General features: G+C 34.0%; 1 protein-coding gene across 3 annotated transcripts in view; it reads left to right on the forward strand.

Moving 5' to 3' along the window:
- Positions 1–16,795, forward strand: part of LOC138132936 (chondroadherin) — a 125,504-nt gene extending 108,709 nt beyond the window's left edge. For 2 of the 3 annotated variants that reach the window (XM_069050673.1, XM_069050672.1), the window contains 3 exons: positions 8,225–8,350; positions 10,919–11,140; positions 11,579–12,969. In XM_069050673.1, the coding sequence (XP_068906774.1) occupies positions 8,225–8,350; positions 10,919–11,140; positions 11,579–12,436 (1,206 nt within the window). In that variant the 3' untranslated portion in view covers positions 12,437–12,969. Of the gene's footprint in view, positions 1–8,224; positions 8,351–10,918; positions 11,141–11,578; positions 12,970–16,364 lie in introns of those variants that run through there. The other variant, XR_011160223.1, reaches the window with a different exon arrangement.
- Positions 16,796–20,576: the final 3,781 nt, after the last annotated feature.

The following is a 20,576-nucleotide window of genomic DNA, read 5'->3' on the forward strand; positions in this document are numbered from 1 at the left end:
TTGAAGCAAGAAAGGGAAAACAGTTTGTTAGTCTCTTGTACAAGCTTGAGTGGATAGACTGTTAGTTGCCATAAGAAGAAATTTCTTCCACCTCTGTCAATAAGGTCTGTCAAGCGTATTATTGAGAATTGATAAAGAGAAAATAAAAGAGAGAGAGAAATGAAAACTGAAATCCAACATAAAGTATCTATTAATTTCGTTTATTTTTAATTTCTTTATTTAAAAAATACTTGCTGCTTGGTAACAACCTGTAAAATATTTATATACATATAAAAAAAAAAAAACAGAAATGGTACTTGATTGCAACAGCACCAATGACATTGCCGAGAGCTTTGACAATTCTTCACCGGTACAAATGTGCAAGGAATTTGTCTGTCTGATTTTTATTTTCTTTTGATTCACCAGGAATAAATTCTACGGTAATGTTTTGCATTTGTAACACTTAATTCAAATCAAATTCAGTAGCGAACCACAGGTTTCGCAAATTACCTACTGTTTAAAATGTTACAAGATCCATGCCGAGCAAACTTGTCAAACAATATTTAAAAGATACGACTTACAAGACACCTGTTGGACCTGAATGAATGTATCATTTCTGTAATAAAAGAATTCACGTGGATTATACGCGTTTCAAATTATTTACTATTACAGTAACAACTCTGTCATCAATAAAATAATAACTTTGGTCATAACAATAACAACATCTCTATCGCAACTCTACACACCTGAATTGTTTCACACCAGTTACACATAAAGCATGTGCGCAATTAGTTAATTTAGTTAACAAAATTGCAAGAGGTGTTTGGTGCGACAGCTAAAATTAGATGATGATAAACCTAATCAAAGAGTGCCGGAGTTACTAGTTCCAAATTAGATACAGTCACTATTGTGCTAATTGCAAACATCCGAGAGCGTCATCTGACTGTAAAACTTCTCTGTGATAATGTTCTGCCTGTCATTGTATGCAGTTTGCATAATATGTTAGCTGCAGTTTGAATAATTCTTTGTGCGAGATGGTAGATTTTTTTTTCTATTAGTGAAGAACTTCCGCGTGCACAATTAACACAATCAGTTTTATGCACTTGGTTAATAAGATGCAGAGATGCATCCTAGTTATATTTAGATGTATTATACTCATTACTTTGAAAATATTTTGACGATACGTTTTTATACTGTTCAATGTGCATTTATTAATAGATCTGATAAATACCGGGTGATCAAGAAGGACTGTTTAAGTTGGCAGTACAATTAAGAAAATTTTTTAATTCGGTTATTTATAACACTGCAACCGGATATGTTTTGTTGGTTTATTTGACAAATATCTGATGTAGGTATAGCATTAACAACGACAAGCCATCAACAACCGAAAGTTACTCCTGTTATACGATTTAAAATACAATTCAGTGTTACCAACTTAAACAGTCCTATTTGATCACCCCGTATTTTAAATGGATTATGATGTTAATACAAAGTGGAATAAAATGATTTACATCTAGTTACCTTTGCATTACTCTTGTAAAAATACGAAATACCGCTCTACAAAAAAGAAAGAAAACCTAACCTCAAAATATATATCCAAATTCCAAATGTGATTTATTGCGAAGGGATGATATGAATGCAAAGTTGAGATTGAAATTAAAAAGGAGCTAACAAAAGCAAATCACAGCTAGTGTTGAAAGTGGCCACCAACGTTTGTTAATTCAATTTAGTAAATTGTAACAATTGTCAATTCGATTGATGACATTTATTGACAGAACTAATAGTCCGGCACTTCGAAAAAAAAGTAGAGCGGTAGAGGAAAATTTACATGTGCAAAAATTCCAAAGGTAACTAGATGTAAATCATTTTATTCCACACTGTACATTAATAATAATAGAGACAGTTTAGAACAAAAATATAAATTTTGAACTATTCTGAAAATAAATATGCTAAAAATGAAAGAAGACCAAAGACAAAATTCAAAAGTGCTCACTATAATCTGAGTTTTAATAGAAATTCAAAAAGCGGTGATACTATTATGTTCTAGTCATATTACACATTTGAAAATGTATTAAAAAATTAAAATGAAAAATAAAAATCGATTTATACTGGATGTACCGCGTAGTCGGACGATATTAGGGGGGATGGATATAAGAAACCATTTGATAATAAAATCCGTAATGGTAAATTAATCCGGCCTGAATGCCGTGTCACCGAGGGTGGTGGGTCAGAATATTTAAAAATGATAATAAGGTAATCATAAATAAGATACTGCTACATAATGACGTATTTTTCTTTACTTTAATTGTAGTTGAAGGTAATGGGGCGCTATCTGTGCGAGTGTGTTGTTTTATGCCGTTATCAATAGCGAGCTCGAGCCCTTTGAGAAATTATTGCTGACGCATCGAAAGCCGCGTAAACACGTTCGCTCCTGTGGGATCAAGAAACAAACTCCCGACATAAAACAAAAATAAAACTTAGAACCAATTTTACCATAAGCACGTACTCCTTTTTAGGAATAAATCGCCGCAACTTAGGAGCCCTCATAAAAAAGCAAGTAATTCCGTGGCGGCACAAGCTGATGGCCCTATATACCAGCGGGACCGGATTAACAGACAAAACCTAATTTGCAGAACAATTAACGAACAAAGCTGCTCTAAAACTGCATCGGTGTACTGTCTACAAGTCATATCGTGTCCGAAACAGGTATTTTTAATTAAATGTCCATTTTATCTAAGTTGGACTGTAATTAAAGTAGTTGAAACTGTTGAAAGGACTCCAACAAGCGAGGCGTGGTGCAAGTTGCCTCGTTTTGTTAAATCTCCGGAAAAAATCTCGATGGTGTTTAAATTTTACTGTGTCGACGCTGCTGTATCATCTCCTTATATTTGCACTCGTCCAATAAAAAGGCGTTTTCGGAAAAAAATAAAAAGCGAAGGATAAAGTGGAGGATGGTTTTACGCGATATGCAGTCGAATATAAAAAAAAGGTAATATCCCAATAATTTTTATCTTGTGTGTCGGTCAGCATTTCGGCCATTATCTGGCTGTGGGTGCAGGGATCTGCGTGTATTTTCATATGCACAGCAGAGACTATAAACATATTTAAAAGGCAAAAGCATAGCTGCATTTGCATATTAACTGAATTATGGAAATGTAATTAGTTTCGAAACCCAGATCGGTCTAGCAAGCTGCCAACCTAACACGTTTACGTTTTATGCAGGAATGAAGTGACGCCGCGATTCGATATTTTTACGGAAACATCTCATCACCGGCCTTAATAAATATCCGAACTTGTAATCATGACGTTAAATTGGACCATCAAAAGTTAGGAGAGAGTAAAGCGCTTAAAGTTTAATAATTAGAATAAATTTGGCGCATACATTAGTGCTGGCGGGGTGGATGGGGGCACATGGTATAAAGTTAACTAATATAAGGGACCGTAAGTCCTTCGAGGATAGCTCCAGAACTACATCCTCGACACGACGTTTGCAATTAACTAAACATCAAGACGGATAACAAAATCGGACCGCAACGCGATAAATAGACCGTGAATGAATCCAAAAAATTAACTGCCACAATTTATACTTCGTGCGAAAACAAAATCGATTATAAATAATAATAATAATAAAATAAATCAGGTCTGGATGCCCCGCCCCCTCTTTTTTATAACAAAGCATTATTCAAAAGAAAACAAAGTAGACGAAATCTAGTTTCCAAAGATTAAATCATATACAGGGTGTATCTGAAATACGTGTGTTAATTTTAAGCAATGGAAGAAGTCGCTAATTTATCAAACTTTTATCTATAACATTTTTACGAAAAAGCATTACAAATTTATTTAAAATTTGGAATAAATTAGCCATCAAAGTGCCGCTTATGGGTAAGGGCAAAAATTTTCTGTTGTGATAGAAACGAAGCCTTATCAAAATTTAAATTCTCATGGTTACAAAAAAAAAAAAAAAATAGATTAGTTAATCATACAAAACGAGTCGTTTGGTAAAAATTGGGGGGCAAAAAATCTTGGAAAACTTTTGCGACTTTTGAAAATATTATAGAGAAAAGTTTCATAAATTGGCGAGCTCTTCCACTGATTAAAATTAATACACGTATTTCAGATACACCCTGTATACAAATAACAAATTTCAGTACGTATACCCAAACGAGATACTCAAGGCTAATCAATACAAATAAAAGAAAAGTTATTAAAAGAAAAAATCTTGCTTGTTTTTTACGGCAGTACATGGAAAATAGTAGATTATATCATTAAGAGTAGAAGTGAGTCTTTTTGTGCTAAGCCCAGAGATTGAAGACCGAGACGAACTTAAGGTTGGCCGCTACCAGTGCTTAACATTTACAGTTAAATAATTTCTTCTGTGTGATTCTTGATTAACCTTTTCTTGATCTTTCCTGTTTTCCAATTTATATAAGATTTTTCTCTTCATAATTATATGTAGGTACTATCATCTTTTTCGTCAAACTAAAATCATCATTAAAAATGAATCAAACTGTTTATTTTTGTACAAGTCGTAATTGGTAACATTTGGTAAGGTGCCAACAATGTGTTTCAGTTAGGAGGTGTTTTTTTATAAAAATAAATATTTGTTTTATCATCTTTAATATTTTTTAAAAACTAATCAGTTTTACTTATTTAACTTATTTACTGGTTTTGATATTCTGTAAAGGTTGCTAAAGACTTTTCTCTTTAATTGAATTCAGATTTAGACATTATCGTTCTAAAAATACAACTTAACGCTTATTCTACATAGCTCAGATAAAAATCAGTTAAATAAATCTACAAAATCAGTAATTTGCAAAATAATCTTTAGTTTTATTTTGATCACACATGAGAAATGTAGATATTTGGTCATACCACCAGAAATAAATAATTAAAATTGATTAAAATCAAACCTGATGCTGTCTACAATAGTATTCCTGCATTATTTAATATTTCGTTTTATTCAATATGCATCTATCTACTCATTATTCAATTCTGATCAATCTGTCTCGCGTTATGCCAAAAACATTTAGTTATTAATAAATTTGGAAATTATACTACGATTAATTGTTGCTCACACTAAGATTAATTTATTAATTAAGTAAGCAATAAATTAAACACTTTTAACACTGGTTAGAGTACGCTCAAATCGAGAAGTACATGGGCGGTCCTATGATTTACGTTATAATCAAGTGGGCTAGGCACCACGTGATGTGCGGATACTTTTTTTTTAACCTGCGTTTGCATTCTAATTGCGGACTATTTTTAATTAGCTAGTGTAACCATTATATGGTATTGCGGGGTACTGATGGTTGCGAGTAAAAATGCACCCATTTACATTAAATTAAAAAGATAAGCACAGTTAGAAAGTTTCCAATAAAACTTTAGACTTTTCAGACCTAATAATTATTTTCTGTTGCTTGTGTTACTTAAACTGAAAATAAATTTAATTTAACTAAGGCGTCAATGAAGTGTTGTAGCCACCCACACAAGAGAACAAGTAAATATACACTGTAGACTAATTGCTCTAATTTGATTAACAAGTAGCGAAAGAAGAGAAACAAAAGCATTATATTTCTAATTAAATTTCAACTTCATGAGAAGTAAACAAGTGAAGTTGGCATACCTAATGAATTAAAGTTTGTGGAACTACATTAATGCCTTATACTCAAAACGTATTTATTGAACGTTTAAAACACATAAATTTTGTAGTTAACACAATGACAGTAGCCTTTCAGGATCTACCTCTAAAAATTCTCTTAGTGTATTTCAACAATTTCATCCAAATTGTATATTTTAAAGAACGTTGCTGGACAGAAAATAGTAGGAGATTAAAACAGTTGCTACTGCAGGAAACAAATTATTATTAACAAATACAATTTTATATTAATTAATTGAAAAAAGAAAAAGATTTGCATGACGTTGATTTGTAAAATCCTGATGGCACAACAGAATATCTGACTAATGGAGCAAATCAATTAGCTCCAAGTTACTTAGATTAATTAATTAGTGCATTAATTATACCATAAAGTGGAGCGAGTTTGTGATGGCGATAACGCTGTCACATGCGAGGACTGCATGAGACTACGAATTAGTGATAAATTAAGAAAACTGAGAAACGAGTGCACATTTAAAAATTGAATGCATTAAAAAGAAAATAAGAGTTAAGTAGGTGAAAAGCTCAAAACACACTGACACACTTAATTGTATCATATTTATTTAACTTAATTTATAATTGAAAATAACAATCAACGTTGACAATTTAGAAAAATTTTAATATAAATGAGGATAACATTTTCATTTCGTTTTGTATCTACAAAATTTCTAGAGAACGAAAAGAAGGAAGAGGAAGAAGAAATACCCTAAAATTTTCGTTACTACTGCTAAGCTCAATGCACGCAGCCGAAATTTCCATCCATTCTTAAAGTAGTACACAAAACTCAAATTTGGGGAGGCAACGTAAATCAGGCTTTTCATAACGTCGCTACGAACTATCACGTAAACACCTCGTGACTACTCCACTGGTTCGCCGCATCAACTATAGAAGCCTTTAGTACTTGGGAACTTGGCTACATGCCAAGTCGACACAGTTGATATTTACGTCACTTTACTTATCTAGTCTTATTATTATTTATTACTGGCTGTAATATTTTATAATTATTGTAAATTATAGTTTTGATCTGGTGTGTTTTAAAGCATCTGTTGTTCGTTGTTGGTTTTTACAGAGAATTATTTCATTTTTTTGCGATGAGTTTTCTATTTAGCTACAAAGAAAATGAAGCAATTAGTTTAGTACAAAACACGTTTAGATAGAAGAGCGTGAAGTAGAACTTCGTTTGACTGTTTTGGTAAATAAATCTGTCATTAGGTATGTAAATCGGGGATTAGTAATTACCAAGGACCGAATTAGGGTGGCATTAAATTGAAATAGATTGTAACTCATTAGGCGGCGTTAAAAAGCTGCAATTAAACGTAACTGAAGTGTAATGCGCGTAACTTAATCAAATTAGCTCGAATTAAATTAAGTGGTTTTTCCGGTAATCTTAATGGTTGGCGCGAATGTGTTTTAACTCTACTCCTGGAGTCTCTTCCATGTTTAAGGGACCATGCTCGTAATTATCACCGAAATAAATCACTACAGAAGTCAAGTATGAGAAACTTACAGCTAAACTATCGTCCTAAACCACACACAATTAAGTCTGGAGCACTGCAACGTCATTCTCTCGGCTCCTCCGCCGGATTTTTTCCTTTCGCCACCCTCAATCGAAGGCGACACAATTGTAAATTACAACCAGATGCGTCAGGAAGAGTTCTCAAAAAAAGAAAGAAAAAGGGCGAGTAAGAAAAACAACCGGCAATAAAAAATCAACCGGCAGGGATGAAAGAGCGCAAAAAGTGGCATCCCAGTTGCCCTCGCGCACCCTTAACTGCATAGCTGGCGCGGTTCGTTCTTTTCGGCACTTTCTCAACCATTGTTTCCGGTACATTTGACGTGTTTCCGAGCCATATTCTTGTCCCGGAGCCCCTTATCACCTCGCCTATCACTTCCTCTCCGATTATCACGATGCTTCTATTTTATCTCATCTTGACGTTGAACGTACTCCACCAGTGGCCCCACTTGAACGATGACTTTATGCCGATGTTGTTTCTTCTGAGAAGAAAGGAGACGACCCTTCGCTCTAATATTTACATAACTAATAAAGCGGCTCATCAGTTGCGACCGTTGTTTCTTGCGTCGCTTGGACGCGGGCTAATTAAATTAAATCGGCCAGATTTAAATTAATTTGAATTAAATTAAAACAAATGAATGGTGAGGTTTCAACTGCGGAGGCGAGTTAATGCCTCCGAGACCAAGAGATTGTGATACAGCAGGTGGCAAACATTTTTACGGCCGCAACTGAAATCATTTACTAAATGTAATGGTGTAATCACCGATTCTTTAGCAACATTAGAAACGTTTTTTAACGCCTCTAAAACAACCAACAAAAGCATGACGAATATTTTTAATCGAAGTAACTGAATCACACACCTAATCAATAATGATGCTAAAATTATTTCAGTAAAAACTGAAACGCACATTGTAACAGGTTGCAAAATGTTTTCAATAAACCCATTTATTGTTGCTCTCGCATTGCCTACATTTAATGCATAATTTAAACCAGTTGATTTTCATTTTGTTTCAACGGTGGTGGTTTTACCACATTTTATGGTTGGTCAACCAACGTTATAAATATAATTTTAATTTCAGATGCTAGTGGCTCGATATCTGCTGACTGGTTTTGTTTTGGCCCTTGCGTTCGTCCATTTTGCTGCACTCACTATGATCCAGCCTCCGTCATGTCCTCCAGAATGTATTTGTTTGTCTCAAACACAGGTAATGTTTTTTATTTATACTCTCAAACGTCGACCCAATTTTCAAATCTCCTTAACAAATTTGATTGAGAGTGGACTAAGTTCTAGTATTGTCCTGTTGGAAACAAACAAACAGACAAGACACTATTATATAAAATCTGAACCGATTTTATAAGAAGAAACGTTGATAGTAGATGGTGATATTGGATGGTAGATCTGTACTGAAATTGAAAAATATTGGCAATTGCTTCTTTGGAAGCTGCACCTATAAATTCTTTATTTTTCCTTAGGACAAGAGTAATTCTTTACAATATTTTACGTTTACAAAGCACAGTATTCCTTGTTCTGTATTTTGAAACTAAAAAAACCTGCAAACTATAACTTACAGATTTAAATAAAAATTAATGATCAAACTAATTCGTTAAACTTATAATGAAAAAGAAAATATGTTAATTTTAGTTCTTGACAAAGTTGGCTGCTTTTTCTTTTCTTAAAATGACAGCATTGAACTTAACTATACTCCGTTCACTTAAGCAATATAATAATCACGTGCACACCACGCAGCCATTGATTGATCATCTGTCGCCTCTCTTGCGAGTCATCTAAGAAATAAATTTCAGTGGCGTAACAGAAGGTACTCTGAAATTTCCTATTATTAAAAGTGTGAAGATAACGACTCTCTCCAAAAAGAATATGAAAAATAATAAAGAAATAAAACAAGAATAACATAATAAGTGACACCAAAGGAGCTTCTTTGATCTGACACTTATGTTGCTTCTTTTTTCAATTTGTTTAAATAATATATTCGTATTCATTAATTCTAATTTTATGATTTTGTTTTACTTCTATTATACGTTCAATTAAAAACTTCATTTGGTAGACAATAATTTGTTTACCATTATTGTTTGTCGTTGCTTTGTAGGCAAAGCTTTTGTTATCACAAGTAATGCGATTGTTGGGTGTTTATTTTATTTTTGGTTTAACAATTTGGAAACGACAATGCGTTCTGAAAACTGAAACACACCATAAGCCAGAGCATTTTATTGATTCAAACCGCAAATGAATTAACACAATTGACAGCTTAGCACCTGTCTGACCACAATCGTTCAATCCTAATTATGTTGTAACTTGGGCATTTTAATTTCACAGAAAGATTTGAACACGTCGTAATGATCATGACAAGAGAGTAATAATAATTTTAATTGGTCGTTATATATTTGTAAATATTTTTGGTTGATTGAAACCATTTTAGAAAAATATGTAAGGGGCTATAGTATTGCCGTTATAACTTTTTATCTGCTCTGCCCACATAAATTGACCAATGAAAATCAAAGCCAGATTCAATCTGTATAATTTTCACCACATTTGCCACGTGAAAAAGTTAAGGTTAGAATTTTGCTGCCAAGTCTACAATTATTGTTTTCGGTTTTAAAAAATAAAATGTCATTAAGACAATTCGAATGTCAGAATGTTTTTTCTGAGTAAATCAGATCGTCTTAACTACCTATTTGATTGGTAACTAAGAAAATGTAATGGGCGGGCCAGATAAAATGTTACATTGTCCTTAGTATAGTGATAGATATTTTTACAATCGTCAAAAGACATACTTAAATCAATGTGAACTTTATATTAAAATGTAGCAAAATTTCTCGATTAGAAAAATGTGTCTTTATAATTATTAAAATTTTTCAATTTTCTGTTATTCTTGGTCCGTTTTCGAAATATGTATTTCAGTTTCGAAATCTCAAATCTGGAATATGAATTTGCCAGCTTTCACATAATCTTTAAATATTTTTCCGAAAAAGTAATTTTGATAAAAATATTTGTCAAGCGTTAATTTGCTATAATGATAACATTTAAAAGAGTAAAATTTTAAAATAAAACTTAAATTTTTTAAATCCACGCCGAAGTAGGTCAACATATTTTTAACACAGTAATTATTCCTTTTCCAGACGTAACAGTTTTGGAGAGGATCTGTTATGTACTGTATTGTTGTCTAAATATAACTTAGTGATTATTTCGTGGCCTAAATAGTAAACCACATTGGAGATTTGAATAGCAATAATTAAGGCCCCAACTGGCACGGAGTGTCAGACAAACTTGACTTCACCCTTTACTGTCTAATTTAGAAAGATTTTCTGACTACTAAAAACAACATTGTATTGATTTGAACACAATTTTTTAAATATCAAATTAATTGTTAGAATAATATCTCATTTTGAAAAACATTTATGCAGGTTAATTTAAAATCGGCATCGTATTCTTCAATAATTGATAAATCGGTAACATCTGGAACATAGTGTTAAGTTGCATCCGTTAATCTGCAATAGCAGGAAAGCATTCATCCTCATTATGGCCGACAGGCGGGAGCAAATGTTTAATGACGTAGCGACGCCAGGCCAAAAATATTTTCGCACATCGTCGCCAATCAGCAACAAAAAACCTGGAATCCGTCTCTGCGTCTCACCCTAGTAAATCACGACTGCAAGGACCTTTCTAGATAAGTCCAGGCGTGTAAACCCCAATTGACTTCCGGCCCGGACCCTCCATAACTCGACTTTAACGCTCTTAATTTGATTTTTTGTTTCAGGTGCTGTGTAATTCCGGTGGATTAAGAGAGATCCCTGTGAAACTGCTACCTTCAACTGTGGAACATCTCTCGCTAACGAGGAACCACTTTCCCATCATCAAGAGCGACGCCTTTGCAGGGCTGCGATATCTACGGAAACTGTCTTTAGACGGGAACAACATATCAATCATCAAGCCGTTCGCCTTCAGGGGCCTTCCGCGTCTTAGGGATTTGTCTATACAGGTCTGTCGAGTACAGGAATAAAATAATTTAGAGACAATAATTTCTTTGTCGGCAAAAGTATATTTTAAAGAACATATCCACGCAGGTATACTGTTTTCTCAATTTCGTTGTAAGTCGTAAAATTTTATTGCATATTATGAGCCATTGGTTGGGAAGTGGCGCAAAATGTACAATACAATCCTGTTTAAAATATGACTTGCTACCATAAAATTTTACGACCTACAATCAAATTGAGAAAACAGTACACACTCTACATTTAGCATTTGCGTTGAAAATTTTTAGGTTTTTAGGTGTTTTGGCTGGTTTGTCAAACTACCAGCCTCAGCACATAAAACTTCATTTTTGCTCCTAATAACATAATAATCTATTACGTATCCACTACAAACTTGAATCTTTAGATAATAATAATACTTTCACTTGTATGTTTTCTTTATGCAGCAAACCCCTCTGGCCACCGTGGCTCAGTTCGCCTTCGCGGGCCTCCAAAACATCACCTCTATCTACCTCAGCCACAACAAAATCAAGAAGGTGGAGGGTTACGCGTTCGCAGGAACGTCGAATCTGAAACTGCTGGTCCTGACTAATAACCCCATAATCAAAATCGAGAGCAACGCGTTCAGCGGTTTAACGAATGTTGAAAGGCTGAATTTCCCTTCGGGAGTGCGCGTTTTAGAGCCGGACGCTTTTAACGGTTTAGACACCGTCGGCTTTTTAAAATTGGCCTTCATGGACTTGCCCTCTCTGAAAGAAGGAACGTTTCGGGGTTTAACGAACGTCGGTGTGCTGTCCATACAAGAGTCCGATCTAGGCGTGATCGAGAGTGATGCTTTCGACGGCTTAACCTTCATCAGCAACTTGTACATCCTCAACAACAAGATCGACGGCATCCAGGAGCTCAACCTGACGCAGGAGCAGCGCATCGGGTACCTCAAGCTGCAGGGGAACCACATCCTGGAGATACCTCGCGCCGAGACTCTCAACATCGGTGTCGATAAGTTGACTGTGATAGCGAATCATTTTCCTTGTGATTGTCACATACACTCGCTGTTGGAAGGACCTTTAGCTAACGGTAGTTTACTCGAGTTTATATCGAAAAATTATTGCATATCGCCGCTGGAAGTTAACGGTAGGCCCATGAGTGATATAGATATCGACTCGATAGGGCGATGTCAGGAGGAAGTTACTAGGGGCAATTTAGAGGCTTCCAAAGACTCAACAAGTATGTGCTGTAAAATGAAGCCACAATTATCGATCCTCCTCTGCTCGTTCGTTGCCGTTTTCGGCAACTTGAGGTGAAAATATCGGCTGGAATCCAGTGCATTTCAATGATGCAACGGTCCTTGTACAGTTTATACGCGCAAACGGAAAACTTTCTTCGCTATTTGTGTTTAGAATGTAAGCAATAAAAGGTAATAGTACACCGATAGGAAAACAGACAACTTCTGTAGTGTGATTACAACGAATGCGAGCGATCGGTAATTTATTTGAATTACACGTGGACGTGACGAGACTGCAAAGTCCCACTCTATTTTTGCTTTCCTAGTTAATTTCCAGTGAATTTGAAAGATTTATTTTTGATCCTGTTTGATATCTACTTGTGTCAAGACTGATATTTCTGTCGTTACGGAAGTGATGAGAGCAACATGTGGCGAATGAGGGTAAACTAGATAAATAAAAATGGAATTTTGCAGCTGTTTTAAAAGGTTTTTGTTATTATAAACGCTTTGATTTTGTTCTCTCTTCCTAAAATAAATACCTCACTAAAATTGAAATGTCAATTTTTGAAATTAAAATCACAGTAAATCATCAAATATATTTTTTATTACCGAGTCGGTTATAACAAAACTCGTTATTTGTTATTCCGTACTGTAATTATTTTATCCCCCTGTCCCGAACATTCCAGGTAGGCCTCGGAGCTTCGCAGCGCCTTATGACACATTGTTCATCGAAACCGGTGACCTCTTCATTTGAGATCAGGACTCTTTATTATCAGTGAACACCCTCTGAATTCTTTAAATTAAGAAGTTTCTATAATCGGTTATTGTTCACTTTAGCTACTTCTGGAATTTTCCCGTTTTTTCTGGCTAGACAGCCTCAGGACATTTTCCTACATCGTTTTCCACCACTCAAATCTTGTGCAAATGAATTTTCCTCGCCCTTTAGTTATCCTAAGACATTGGCGCGACATTGACGCGACCTTGAAACACAACAAGAGAGAAAAAAAGGCATTTGCACAAGGTTTGAATGATGGGAAACGATCTAGGAGGACGCCCTGAGGCTGTCTAGCCAGAAAAAATGCGAAAATTCCAGCTAAAGTGAACAATTACCCTATAATAATTAATAAGTAAATTTGTTTGGGTTAAAATTTGTTTAGGCAGATTTTCCAATTTATCTTTCTAAAAGCTTTTTTTTAACCCGCTTTTTTGTTTGTCTGAAATTTTGAAACTCAATTTTCACTCACGTAGAAGTAAATTTGTGCTGCGATTTCTCTCCACAAGTCTATTCTTGATGACAACATAATAAAAAATAGTTACTGAGTTTTTTAGTGTGTTCCTTGCGAAATGTCCTTTTTTACTGTTTCACTTAAAACGTCCAGAAAACAAATCCAGACATAAGAAAATTGTTTAGGCAATTTCCTAGACAATGAAATTCTCTACAAAAAAGTCTGTAGTGGCATAACTATGTCTAAAGTTAATCATTTATTTATTAATAAAGAAACAGTAAAAGCTGAAACATCAAACATCGTGAAACACGTTCACAAAAAGGAGATAGGAATGTAGAGAAAAATGTGCAAATTAAATTCAAGAGGGTAAAAGGCAAATATTAAAAACTTCAGGAAAAACGAGCTACTGAAAGATATTCATAATTAATAAAAACTATTCGAGTTAAGTAACATAATTTAAATGATGAAAGACGCTTTCAGTTGATTTTTGTGTTTGAAAGAAATTGTGAATTAATAAATTAGAGTTTTCTGCCAAGGCGCAGCCGAGGCTTAAACAGGCGAGAGCAAAAGACACTTTTTGGAAAAGGTGCACATTAAATTTTTTCGGCGACCACACGAACTACAAGCAGAAGACATCATTGGAAAATTTACAAACTTATTTTGTATCTAACTTTTTCAAATAAATAAATTTATTAATACACACTAACAATTTTTTAATAGTATTTGTTATCAGCTTGCCAAAAAAACTAGAAATTTACTATTTGCCATAAAATTATTTATTATTAAATTATCGGTTTTGTCGGTCTCATTGTTAACTTGCTAAACAGAAAAACAGATGGCGCCACGGTCAGCGTCCGAAAAAGAGTTACTTTTCGTCCGCTTGTGAATACGTAAAATTACCGTTTTCATTAAGGCTGCCTAAAAATTCTTTTATAAATTGTATATATTTTTCTGTATTCCTTACGTTCAAATGAAATACTTAACAATATACAAATATTTTCGTAAATTTGTTAATTGTTAAAATATTTTTAAACACAACAAAATAATCTTTCATTGCAAAGTTCTAAGACTTTGAGGGAAACAGCAGTCATCTAGATATTTCATTTCAATTTATAACTTATTGCTTGAAAGAAAAGTTTTTCGTAAACATTATTTTTCTTGTTTTTACTTATTTCGCCAACAAAGACACTCGATTTGTTTCACAAATTTCGGAGTTCCTCTAGCCAGAACGCACAACTAACGCAGGCTCAATTAAGAAAACAAAGCTTTTCCGGCGAAACAAAGCTCTCTATCGCTTCGAACGTAAAAAGCAACGCATTCAGCCCGCCTCATTCAAACCGGTTAATTACCATTGCAACCAATTAAATCACAATAATTAAACCAGGAATATCAGCCACACAGTAGATTAAGTGTGCTACTGATAGGAAACTGTGCAACCATGAATTGGATAATTACGAATAATTGTTTGGGGTTCAATAAACCAAATTCACATCCCGCATAACTAACTACTTTACCATTAATCAAATCACACAGATACCACCCAACAATTTCGATAAAACCCCCCCACCGTCGAAAAAAAGCTTGCCACCTCATCCACCATAGACATCGAGGGACAATTTAATAACCATTCCGGGGTGAAACGTAACGGCAAAAGTAATTTATTATCGACGCAGGATAGCTACATTTGCTAAATTTCCTGTAGTATGTAACCAAAAATATCCTCGGGGGTGTCGTTTTGTTTAAGCACTTGTAACAAAATTACCCCGTGTCGTGTGTCATAATAAATTGAATAAATTATCGATCGCTTATCGAATTTACGTTTTTTAACACTGCCAACACGTTCCCTTTCATTTCGTCGATGTAAATAGATTAGACGTGTCTATTCAAGTCCATATCAGCTTGTACATAAAGAGAGCGCTGTTACGTATACAGAGTGTTCATGAAATATTCAGTGAGGATTATGTGCATAAGAAGCGGCGTCAATGTTGCTTATTTTCTTCTGTTTTACAGTGACAAATGTGTTGGAACTTCACAAGTTGGCGTCGAGACTATTTTTAAAGCCTCATTGATTTTTAGATTTGTTTTACATTCGACGGTACGCATTGTATTTGTGTACATTTTAGAATTTTTGATAAAAGATGTTAAATGGTTCTACTCGTGACTGTATCATTTGTAGGCTTCAATTAGTTTATGCAGGTTGAGGACATTTTTCTCTAAGGACAATCTAGACGTCCTGAAAATTGTTATCTTTTTTTTGAAAATTTGTGACATAATTTGAACGTTGTCAAGCTAATAAATTAGAAACTTTTTTCCAAGATACATAAATTCCAATTTAGAAAACTTATCCCAAAAGTTTCTATTTTTTTAACAATGGTGTTTTGTTCTAGAGAATAATTATTTGTGAGATATAAACGAAAAAAGCTTTAATAAACAAGCTTAATTAGGTGATCCAATATCATAATAAAAATTTTGCTGCTCGATTATTTTTGTTTATGAAATGTGTTACGTAGAAACTACTCTCGATTTTATGTTGGTACACTTGACTGTCAAATTCAAATATAACAGTTCAAAAATGAAAATAAATCATTGTGAATCTAGAATCTTAACCTAGAAAGCGAACCAACAGACAACTTTTTGACAAATGACTAGGCGTACCAATTATTCGGGAGTGCCAACCCACTAAATTTGTCTCAATCATTAAAAATCACCCCGGACTATCAAAATACAAAATTACTCTTAAGACACTGTTTGTAAAACATTTTTATGAAGTTTTTTTTATAGAAGCTTCAAAAAAGAAATATCGAGTTCTTTCTCCTCACCCTGTACTCAAGATGTGAAGAGTCAACGTTCAATCAATCTTGTGAAATAATCAAAATTTCCGCTTATCGATTTTGGTGTCTGTTTACGTGTGATTTGGTTAAAATTATACAAAGTTTTTAAAGTAAATATATGTAGAACGTTAGTCCTAGTTTGTAACGAGCAATGAATAACAATGTAAATTAACGTAATTATGTATACGACTTTGATGACGAATTTGCGTTAAATTAAACAAATTGACGATTAAATCTACACGAAATTATCATAAGGTCAGTGCCTCTTTCTGTATTATACCGTAATGAAATATCAATTATTGGTCGGTAATCATTGTAAATACCTATGTATAAAAATGTCGATGTTTTTCGTTGTAATATATTGTTTATTAAAAGGATTTTCGAAAATCTCTCTATCATTTCGTCCGCTATAATCCCGCACAAGAGTTTTATTAGAACCCATACACACGAAACCCGAATAATCCCTTTTCGTTGTGGTGCTGACCTTCTCATAAACAGTTTTAGTGCCACATAATTACCTCGTCGCACTGCAGCAGTACCTTTAATTTATTTTACACCCTGTAACAAGCCCTTCGCATTTAACAGAGAACAATAAAAGGGATTTCTATTACAAAGGAAAGGAAAAATTCTTTGGTAGGGAAATACGGCAATCACAGCCGCATATCATTAAAAGGGTCTGCGGTGAATGGACTGGAATGTTGGATATTATTACAGCCATCAAAGCTATTCAATTCGTAAAGTAGTATTGTGCCTACCTTCACAAGATTTTATTTACGGGAACAAATTTCATGCGACGCACTTCAATTATTTAGTTCATAACAGTTTATTCCTTGTAGTGTAAAGTTGGTTTATACATTTATTTCTAGATCTTGCAATAGATAGAAAAAAAATGTGTAGATAAAAGACAATCAAAAAATCTTGAGCGAAAGCAAAGGAAATCAAGCAAAAGGGTCTTCATTTGTCATGGATTAATAACCACTTTCAATCCAAGACTGACAACTGGATTCAGATAGGAACAGAATTTCTATTTGTTTTATGTTTACTCTGAGTTTACGCAACGTCTCGAACATTCCAGGTAGGCCTCAGTGTTTCGCGATGGACTATGACCCATCACCTGCAGCTTCAGAACATTTCTAGCAGCGTTCTGCGTATGCTTCCCCCGTTTGAGTACTCATTGTTCTTTGCTGTTTTGTTAGAACAACTTTTGCTACAACATTTTATGGACCTGTATTTAATTAATAAAAAGGTAAATAAACAATATTAGTAATAAAAATAAAAAATATTAGTCCTTATGTGTGCCAACATACTCTAATCTAATATCTAACAAAATTTGTACCCTCATTTTTAACAGAAGAAATTTTAAACTCACACTTTAAGAGAATTTATATTCAAATCATTCTTTCAAGGTAATAAAAAAGAAGTTTTCCGGGCCATTTAGAACGGTAATGTACCAGAAAATTTAGATATAAGCAAACTTAGAAAGAGCTTATTTGCAAAAAGATTTAAAGTAGTGATAGTTCAACTGGTTACTATTTACAAAAATAATCAATTAATGTTTATTAACGCTCATATTTTTTTAATTTGCTTTAACTAATTTTTAAAAATAAGAAAACTGTAGAACCTATTCACACATGTTTCTTATTACTAATTAAAAACAGCATGAGCATTTGTTTCTAACCATTTCCTACATATCATGTTCTTATAAATAATACATAGGAGTATGTATTTAATTTTTAAAGAGATTCCTTAAGCATAAAAAATTCGTGTAAATGTCTTCCTCTGGGACTAAGCTGGGCTTTAGAAAAAATATATACATCACACATCTATATTAAGGAAACTTCCAAAAAGAAAAACATAAGTACCAAAAGACAAAATTATACAGCATGCTTCAAAAGATTTATGGAAAGGAGCGGCTGTGAAAAACAAGTACTGAAAACGTGTGGCTTAGCTTTACAGTAGTACACATAACCCAAGTGCTATTGGACCATACCAACGGAACAACGGTTCACTCAAATGTTAGCAACTCATGCATATAGGAACCGTTTTCAAACTAACTAATCCGTTACTTCATGACAATTCATGTTAGATGTTTCAAACGTATGGTACGTTTACAAAGCTAAAATTTTTAGTACGCGTATATTTTATTACATACTTAGTACAAGAGAATTTATTTTTGAAAAGACAATTTTTTATTTGTTTTCATTACCATCAAGTTTGAAGCGTTCCATAGACATTTTATTGATTGATATCTGGTTAGCAGGGAACGTTTCTCACATGCTAAAGCAAATACAATTACAATAGAAAGGAATATTATATTTGCCAAATAGTTACACTAAATTCGTTAGTAAAATATGAATTATTGCGTAATCCTTGAAGAACCTTTTATGTTATTATTTCTAAAGCAAGTGCTAAAGAAGTATTTGATTCATTTAAGTTCATCACAAGAAATACACTTTGATGTTTTAAATTTTCCAGTATAACTTTTCTCACAGTTTCAATGTTTTCTTTTTCTCTTCAAACGAGATGTTCAGTTTTCACTTAAGTAATAATTGAAAATTTAATCCCAGACACCTCCATAAGCAAACAACTTGCCAGTGGACAGTGTTTCGTTATGTAAAGTGCCTAAAGAGACTAGTTCATTTTATGCAGCGCTGTATCCACATAGTTACTAGTGCAAACACCCTGTCGTTCCTCCTTGACTGACCTTGCATACCAATTTCTACCTTGATGCTTCCAACACGTCATCCGGATTGAAAATTTGGAAACCTGGCGTCCTATGATTTTTTTTTGAGGAAACCTCTTAATTATGCCAAAATGCTGATGCGGTTTAAATTGAACGATGGCTTTTGCTGTCAGTGAAAAGCGCTGTACTTTTCCACGAGAAGTCAATTTTGGCGCAAAGTGATATTTTAAAAGAGAAAAAATGTTAGTCAGTGACCTAAAACAAAACTCGTTTCGTTGCCTGTTGCTGGAAACCGGAGTGGCTCTTGGAAAATAAATACATTGCATTAAGCCCAGATATGCAGCTGTATTAAGCACATCTGGATGCAGGTCGTCGTGTTCCCACGGTTTCCTCCGCTCTTTCCAAGGCGCCGTTATTCATTGTTATACTCCGGCGATGATAGGAGGACGAACCGGAGTCCGGAGTCTCGTCCACTTAACGGCGATAACTCCGCTTGCGCAGCCCTGCCGGGAAAATATATCATTATATATATCTGCATTTTATGCCTTTTTATTCTGTCCGGAAAGACTGCAACGAAGGACCAACTTTTGTTTTTGCTTTATCGAGGTGGAATTTATTAGCGGGATTTATCGCACCGGATATTATCGGAGATTCGACGTCTTCTCGATAGTGGAATTTAATTTTTAAACACAAAAACGTACTCCACAGGAGATGCTCACGTTTAAACAACTTGAGAGATTGATGGTGGTGCTGAACTTATTTTTGTCAAACTTCCTAACGAGATATAAATGTGGAACGGTAATAATGGAACGAAGTTGTTTCGCGTTTTCATAATTTCAGACTCATTAGTTTGGGCTTGTTAATTGTGGTCGTAATTCTAATTAATGCGTTTTAATAATGATAAAAATTTTCATTTGCACCTACAGCTCGTTGTATGGTATTTTATTGTCATAATAATTTTCTCTCCTGTTCCATTTTAGTATCCCTTTACTGTGCCATTTGTTTTATTTATTGTCTTTCTCCAAAACCAGAGACACTGCGCTTTCTTTTATTTATTTGTAGATGCTGTGCGGACAGCATGACTTAGTGAATTTACCACACATAAAACAATTTTCCCTTAAATTGAATTTGTAAAGAACATAATTGACATTCATTATATACACAACAAATTTAATACAGTAAAACCTCTCAACAACGAATATCAACGAGGAATCTTTAATTGTCCGTTAATGGGAGATGCCAAAATTAATGCATAGTTACGTTTCTACCAAAATGTTCGTTGTCAGAAGGTGTCCGTTAAGGGAGGTTTTATTGTATTAATACTATTTCTATAACGATTATTACAACTTAATGAGAACGATTTACTAAAACTGTATTAATTTATTCTAGCAACTTCTTTAATTAGTTACTGAGTTTTTACTCAACAGTCTCCTTCTAATAATATCTAATTCCTAATATCCGCCTTCAAATGATATCCTG

This window comes from Tenebrio molitor, chromosome 6, assembly GCF_963966145.1.
Source record: "Tenebrio molitor chromosome 6, icTenMoli1.1, whole genome shotgun sequence".
NCBI lineage: Eukaryota > Metazoa > Arthropoda > Insecta > Coleoptera > Tenebrionidae > Tenebrio > Tenebrio molitor.